This window comes from Rhinolophus hipposideros, assembly GCF_964194185.1.
Source record: "Rhinolophus hipposideros genome assembly, chromosome: 25".
NCBI classification, from domain to species: domain Eukaryota; kingdom Metazoa; phylum Chordata; class Mammalia; order Chiroptera; family Rhinolophidae; genus Rhinolophus; species Rhinolophus hipposideros.
Genome location: NC_138071.1, coordinates 20,064,912 through 20,073,142, shown reverse-complemented (window position 1 = coordinate 20,073,142; position 8,231 = coordinate 20,064,912). Strand labels below are relative to the sequence as shown.

At 36.9% G+C, this 8,231-nt stretch overlaps 1 protein-coding gene across 3 annotated transcripts in view; it reads right to left on the bottom strand.

Annotated features, from left to right (window-relative positions):
* Positions 1-361: 361 nt before the first annotated feature.
* The window catches only part of AKR1D1 (aldo-keto reductase family 1 member D1), a gene marked incomplete at both ends in the record, with an annotated part of 39,641 nt that continues 31,771 nt past the window's right edge, over positions 362-8,231 (bottom strand). For all 3 annotated transcript variants that reach the window (XM_081038766.1, XM_081038768.1, XM_081038767.1), the window contains 4 exons: positions 362-404; positions 2,203-2,285; positions 4,848-5,013; positions 5,746-5,855. In XM_081038766.1, the coding sequence (XP_080894892.1) occupies positions 362-404; positions 2,203-2,285; positions 4,848-5,013; positions 5,746-5,855 (402 nt within the window). The remainder of the gene's footprint in view (positions 405-2,202; positions 2,286-4,847; positions 5,014-5,745; positions 5,856-8,231) is intronic.

Sequence of the window (8,231 nt, the reverse complement as noted above, 5' to 3'; positions counted from 1 at the left end):
GCCCTTTCAAGCATGCAAGAGAGAACCTGCAGTTATCCATCCCTCAAGCTGGGTGAAAACTAAACAAATACACATTGGCTGGAAATAACCACCAAATCATGGCTTTGCTAAGCACTGTGGTATTTAATATTTCCAAACCACTATTTCTACGGATTTAAACATTTTTTTCTTCAACATAGCTAAGCCAAAGTTACTTATATTACACAGAAATTAAGGCTGTTACTGTCACCACTTCATCTGAGGATAGTAAAAACCCCTTTCGTTTCCACATCTGGGGGAAGCACCCAGCCAAAGGTCCTGGCACACAATAGGCACTGGCTGGGGGCTGAGGGGTGGGAGTCAGCTCAGGAGTTCTCTGATGTCAGTATTCATCATGAAACGGGTATTCAGGATGATCACACCACCTGCCAAAACAATTCCCCAAGGGAAAAATTTCACTCTGAAGTCGCATAACTGTGTATGTTACTAGCATCCTTTCACAATTTCACTGACCACTCCCTCGGTCTTACTCCCTCTCTGTTTCTCACCCACCATCTTCCCATTTTTCCTGAAGCCCTGGACAGCACCTGGGTTTATGTGTGTGTGTGTGTGTGTGTGTGTGTATGTGTGTGTGTGTGTGTGTGTGTGTGTGTGTGGTGGAGTGGATAATTTGAGCTCTGGGAAGGTGAGGACCGGCAAAGTAACCTTCTGCAGCTATGGTAACAGTGATAACCTATCTCTTAAATAACAATGGTGAAAGAGCCTTTGAAAGGACGCAGTGGGTGTGTGTGTATGTGTGTCCATGTGCACGCGTGCACACACACACCTGTCATAGAACATATATTTCTGCAAGTACTATGAGTTTTAAATTAAAATATAAAACAAACAAAAACATGGCTCTCAAATGTCAAGGATTAATTGGATGAAAAACAGAAGAAAATCATGGCCTAGCATGCCTAAATAATGCTTTCTTTTTTTTTAAACCAGTGGGGCCTAATTTTTGTTTTTCCTTGCTGATTTTTCTGTTTATTTCCTGGTATGTTGAGTTATTTTTCCAGTGTGCTAAATTAGCTATTAATTATGCCAAATACCAAACCAGATAATGTCACTATAAAAATCAGTACATTGGTGGATTGACTATATCTTACTCTCTTATTTTAATGATATTTACTAATAGAAGTTGTTTATCTTCAAGAACTATTAATTAACCTACACGTTTTTGTTAGTTCTGAGTTTGTGTTTACTCTTTCATTCTCGAGGCTACGTGGTACCTTTTGATGTCAATAACTTTTTTCCCCTGGAAAATTCACATTAGGAAGCTATTTTATTAATTCAGAAATGGATTCAGAAATTTGATATTAACACAGAGCAGTTTCTGACTCATGAAAAATAGTGGGGCCAGTAGGATAAGTGTCCAAACTGTATGAACCATCGTAATGAGCATTTTCTAAATGTTCACTTAAAGAGAAGATTGAAAAAAGATGACTACCCAGGTCATCTAAAGAACTGGAAAAATGAACAAAAAATGATTAAGAAGAAAAAATACGTGTGTATATACAAATATATATGTGTGTGTATACATATTGTCTCTTTTTATTATAAAAGACCTGTAATGTTTAGAGAGTAAAGGGTACTTTACTGATTAGCTGAATCTGGTAACACTTTGAAGGAGTATAAGGAATTTTGCTTGTGGGTGATCAGCTAATAGATAGAATTATTAATAGAAGTTCCAAATCTTATAGGCAAGCATTTGTTTACAATTTTAGGCTCTTGGCTCCCAATCTGGTGCTCTTTCTACTACATTCTCATGCCTCTCTCCCAGGAACTGTTTTTTTTTTTTTTTTTTGTTTAAAACTTTGCTCTAATTTGTACATCGCTTGGATTTTTAGGAGGAAAAGCTATGAGTTGTTTGAATAATTGTTCCAGGATTGTATTAACGTATGTACACTAGGACTTAATTCTCCTCATGATCTTTAGCCTGTTGTGCCTTAACCTATCATATAAATGCTAGAATTCTTTTAAATAAAAATGTAGATTTGCAGGGAGTTCCTAGAATGGTTGTAATTTACCCAGACTTGTTTAATACTCAGAACATGCTGCCCACTGACCTGACCCTTTGGTTTTTCGTGGACAGAGGTCCAGGTTCGTGAGAGCCCTGTTGGTTGATGCTTGACAATTCCCACACCACTGGGCAGTATGTGATTAATGATCCCCAGAACTCACATGAGCAGTTCCACGAAGCGGGTATTTTTATTCAGGGCTTCAATCTTGTTCATATCATCTTCAGTGAGAGAAAAGTCAAAGACCTGAAATAACAGAAATAAAAGACAGACATTTATAATGATAGAAGGTGGGTCAAGCTTGGGATCAGGGAGTGGGGCCCGCAGTGGAAACCCTTCATAGATTTATGAACAGTTCTGCAAATGTGTAAGACGAGCTGGCCTAGAGCTGGGGGGCCACCCACCCATGTAGAGCTGTTATTCTCTTCTGCCCTTTGTTTTTAAGACAATTCTGTTGGGGACATCTTGCAAGAAATTCCAAATGTCCTGAAACAACATTATGTGGAGGACATCTGAAATTTCAAGAGTGAAGGATTTTTATTTCTGAATAAGATGCTGAACTTTTGATTCTGGGCTATGGTCTTTGTACACTTAAAAAAAATTCCCTAGTCTCTAAATTGGCTTCTGTATTTTTTAAAGAAACTTTTAATTTGTTTTGTTTTATCCTCTTAATCGTTTCTCTCATCATTTTTTAATGTCTTTTTTTCATTCACAGAATATGTCTTCGTGATCTTTTCTGTCAAAATATATACACTGACTTAATCCATTTAACCACTGTATCCATAGTATATACATAAAACAGTTTAATCATTCCCTATTGGTTGTTTCCAAGTACTTTTTTTAGGGAACGCTTTCTTTGCTTATTTATTATCCAACTATTGGAATTTACGAGATTGCGTAAGGAATCAGAAGTTTGCATACCGTAAAAACAGTCATGAATGAACCGATCTCTCCTATAATGAAATCCTTACTCAAACATCCTTTTTGCTTTTTTGTTTACCCTCTGAGTGTTGGTGAGTCAGTTTCTGACTCCAGTGAATATGCAATGTACCCTAACAGCAAAGTGAAGTTGCAAATCTTGCTAATGATGCAGGATTTCATGAAGTTAACCAAAAGGATGCTGGAGGTTTGCTCTAATTATAGGCACAATCGTTTTCAAATAAGAATCTGACACAGTTAGCGTTTACTCTGGTGGATATATCAAAAGAGTATGACTTGAAAAAAAAATAAAAGGATTAAGAATTTCCTTCAGATGAAGCCCTCTGAAATTTTAACAAAATTATCCTTTATGATCACTTTGCAAAAACTGTCAAGTAGAGGATGTCATGTTGTGTTATGTAATTTTGTCAAGCGTATTTTAAAAACTCAACACTGTTTCACCGTATCTCTTCTATGATTTAGTGCACATACATGATTATAACCTAAATTTTGTTAAATATAAAACGAGTAAAACCACTTCCATAACTTTTGCTTTAAATTTTAAGATAAACTTCCAAGTTCCCATCCTCTTCATTATTTCTATGTGGTTTTTCTTATTATATGGATTGATTTTAGTGCTCTTTTATTTTTCATAGCACAAATTATCCTAAGTGAATGAGGATCTCATTTTACAAAACTGAGCTCCTGATATTTCCCCCAAACCTGCTTCTCTTATAGCAAATGTTTTAAGAAGGAGAGAGTATTAACTGTATGAAATGCTGTTCAATGAACTAGTAAGACAAGAACTGAGAACGAATTATTGGGTGTAGCAATGTGGAGGTCACAGGTGACCTTGATAAGAGCTGTTTCTGTGGGATGGTCAGGGTAAAGGCTTGGTTTCAGTGGGTTTAAGAGAGAGTGGGGGAAAGGGACTCGGAGGCGGTAAAAATAGAATTCTAAGGGCTTTGCTATAAAGGGAAAGAGAAATGGATAGTAGCTGAGAGGAAAGTGAGTCTAGATTGGATTTACTTGTTAAGATTGGAGGTTATAGCATGTTTGTATGTCGATGGGCGTTAATTAGGAGAGAGAAGTTGCTTCTTATGGATGAGCAAAGAAAAGTGGTTTCTTGAGATGGAAACTACTCCTGGTGAGGATACTGTCAAGACTGTTGAAATGACAACAAAGGATTTAGAATATTACGTAAATTTAGTTGATAAAGCAGCCACAGGGTTGGAGAGGATTAACTCCAGTTTTGGAAAAAATTCTGCTGTGGGTAAAATGCTATCAAACAGCATCACATGCTACAGAAAAATCAATTGATGTGGCAAACGTCATTGTTATCTTATTTTAAGAAATGGTTACAGCCACACCAGTCTTCAGCAACCACCACCCCGATTAGCCAGCAGCCCATCAACATTGCAAGACCCCCAAAAAGCAAATAGATTATGACTCACTGAAGGCCAAAATGATGGTTAGCATTTTTTTTAGCAATAAAGTATTTTTAAATTAAGGTATGTACATTTTTTAGACATAATGCTATTGCACACTTAATAGACTACAGCATAGTGTAAACATTTATATGCACGGGGAAAGCAAAAACTGTGTGTGACTTGCTTTATACGTTTCTTATGAGATACATGCTTTATTGCAGTGGTCTGGGACTGAACCCGCAATATCTCCGAGGTATACCTGTAATATATAAACAGCAAAGCAATTCCTGAAGTACTAGGAATTGTCTCAAATTCAGCTAAAATTAAATCTGGATATGGGCAGAATAGGTCAGGGAGTTGGTATAAAATTACAATTTTCTTATTACTCTGAACAGAAAATTCTCTAAATTAAAAAAAAACAATACTCTACTTTTTCCATTTTCAAAGGTAGTTCTCTTACCTGAAAGTTTTCTTTGATCCTCTCAGGGTTAAAGCTTTTAGGAATGACAACCACTCCTCGTTGGATGTTGAAACGCAGAACAACTTGAGCTGCTGTCTTATTGTACTTCTTCCCCAGAGAGTTTAGAAGGGCATCCTTTAACAAGGGTGGGGAAGATGTATTCACCCTTTAAAACAAAAAAGTCAAAGCATGCATCATTTTCACTGAGTAATGAGAACCAATAGTTAATCACGCACTCTCCTCCTCTGTCTTCCCGTTCACTTGGTAACCTACCAGGACACTTCAGGTCCCCTGTAACCAGTTTCTCTGAGTGCAGCGTCCTCAATGAAGGGTTGCTCTTAGTATGGGAAGACCAAGTGAGGCAAATGTAGAGAACTGCCTCTTTCAGAGGGTAAATAATATTTCTTTGCTGAGATCTTACAGAGAGAACTGGGTTAGAAGTAGGCATATGGGGGAAGCAGGAAGCCCGAAGTAGAAGAAACAGAGGTGCAGCTCTTGGAATCATCTTAGAGCAGAAAGATTTCTACTCTGGTCTGTGGAACACATCACAGTGGAAATGTCTCCATTGACTACAGAGATCAAGAAATTTTAAAATCTCAGAATATGACCATGGAGACTCTTTGTCAAATAATACCTCACCTGACATTTATGGAGCATTTCCTATGTTTCAGGCACTGTTAGATAATCTTATACACATAGTACAGTCCATTCTTATAACATCTAAATGAGGAAGGTTACATTAGCTTAAATTTGTATGTAGAGAGAATGACTTGACGAGGTAAAGTTACTTTCTTAAGATCACAGGACAAATGGAGTCATTCTAGTCAAGAAATTCACATCGGCCTCATACTTGACATCAAAGGAAACATTTCCTGAAGAGACATATAGCATTACTCACCAGATCGGATTCCTAGAGGTCCCCAAAGGGCTATATGCAATAAGGACAATGTCATGCTGTTGGCAAAATTTCAGGAGTTTTGGCTGGGTGAAATATGGATGGCACTCAACCTACGTGGTTGTATTGGAGAAGAAAGCACAAAATTAAGGCCTGTGGATGAATGCAATCTTATATGGTTTGAAAAAAGCCCTTCAATAAAGTCCATTTAAAAGTATTGTGGATAATGAGACGAATCCTAAATATTTTTCCTAACAAGGAAATTTCCATCGTTTATATTACAGTGAGATTATTTAAAACAAGCTTAGAGAGGTCACCCTCTGTGGCTTAATTCTGAAATAACTGGGGAACAAATTCAATTGTGTATACCTATCAAAATTTAAAACTTTAAGTGAAGAGATGCAGTTATTTATAGCAGACATTCTAGCAAATACAGTTTTCATAACAAACAGTCTCAAGGCTCAGATTATAGTTTTAGTAAGTAGAAGTGACACGTTACAAGTAGAAGTGACATGTTATAAAAGAACCTCTGTCCCTAGCTATTGAACAGCTTTCATAAGAAGTAGAGCATGTATAAAACTACTTTTAAAGATCAATTTTGTCCTCTTGGCCGAGATTTCTTTACACCACCAAATGTAAGCCTGCTTTCATTTTCAGTATCCTACTGACACGATTCCTGTACTAAAAATACTTGTGTCAACAAAATTCTTCTCAAGTTTCATCTTAAAGACAATGGTAGTTTTGACCTATGCTTTTCTTCTCTTTTTAATTAAAGTCAACCGAGGCTTAATTAATATATTTTAAGTATATAATTACTATTTTCACCATCTGGAATATTGAATTCTTAACAAGTTATATGTCTAGCAGGCACAAAGAAATGCTGTGGTAAGTAAACTGGGACTCCTTTCCTTTTTCTAATTTGCTATACGTGTTTTCCTGTCTTATATCAGTTTGTCCTATTTCTTCTCTCTCCCACTCACCCCATCATAATCTTGCTCCCTTCCTTCCCCTGAGAAACACTTGGGGGGTCCCCCATCCCGCTTTGGAGCATTTTTAAACAGTTCTAAAAAGCGGCACATACTCATAGACTAAAATAAGTGAGGAATCATAGTGTTCATATTTCTTTTCTTTACCCTCGCCCACTCCCAACGTTACTCTCTACTTTCAGTCCCTTTTTTGTTTTCAGTCTTTATTATTGGTAGACAAGTCTTTCCAAAACACATAATTTATCACATCACTTCTTAGGGACTAAACATAAATTCTATGTTTAATGCCTGCCTGCTTATTTAAAACACATTTAATTTTCCCCACAAGGACTCCTTTCTAATCAGGTTACCTGTCTCTGGCCTATTAAAGATGTATATACATGTATGTATGTATGCATATGTGTATGTGCGTGTGTGTGTTTATATGTATATGGAACGTTTTTGTAACCTACCCTTTGAAAAAGGATTTTGTATGATTTCTAGCAAAAGGTGTACATAATAAGGCTAATATAATTAAAAACAGAACAAACAGGTTTGTGAATATCAAATCTGTGACTAAACAAATTTGGGACTCTACAGAGTTGCACTGGGCAACATATTAGAAACCTGTACTTAGCAAAAACTTTTGAGTTAATATAATACATAATGTAATATAATATAATATAATATAATATAATATAATATAATATAATATAATATAATATAATATAATATGTTTGCAGAGATAGTTCTTAGATAAAAATACTAGGGCATATCACTAAAGGGACACTCAGTGAGGGAAATTCTGGGGGTGAGGGTGGGAGTGGATAACCTAATGTGATCCAAGTATGTGTGAACCCAGAGAACCACATTCCTTCTTTTCATAGCATTCATCTCAGTTTCTAATTATAAGTAACAATTTTGTGATGGTTTGATTAATGTGTGTTCCTCTCTAGACAGTTATTGCCATGAGAGCAAGGACTATAATCTGTCTTTGGTCACTTCTTCATGCCCAGCACCTAGCAAGGTGCCTGGCGTTTTGATTCTTGATGACTCAAGGTGCTTGATGACTATTTGTTAAATGAATGAGAACAATACCTATACTGTAGAGTAAGGGGCCACAGGCTTAGGGAACATCACGATTGATGCTGTAGACTGTGGTGGACCGGACTTCCGACGGGCTGCTTGATGGGGGTAATTTCAGGCCAGGGGATCCTTATTGAGGAGGCTGGGACTGGATACTCAGTTTAAGGCAGAGGGTGTGGATGATTTCTGATGTCATGGGGACTTGACGTCATCAGGCCCTGGAACTTCCTTGTTTTCAAGTATCTAAGCACACTTGCCTTCCTTTTTTACGCTAGGGACTGGTTACAGTCTTCAGTGAGTGGACCAATGGACATGCTGTCTTTACTTTTCCTTGCTTGTGATATAAAGTTGATGTAACTTGTTAGTGTCTTGATGTGTCTGGGGCTTTTAGAGCACTATTTGGTAATGCTGAACTTTAGATATTAAAATCTCAGGTAA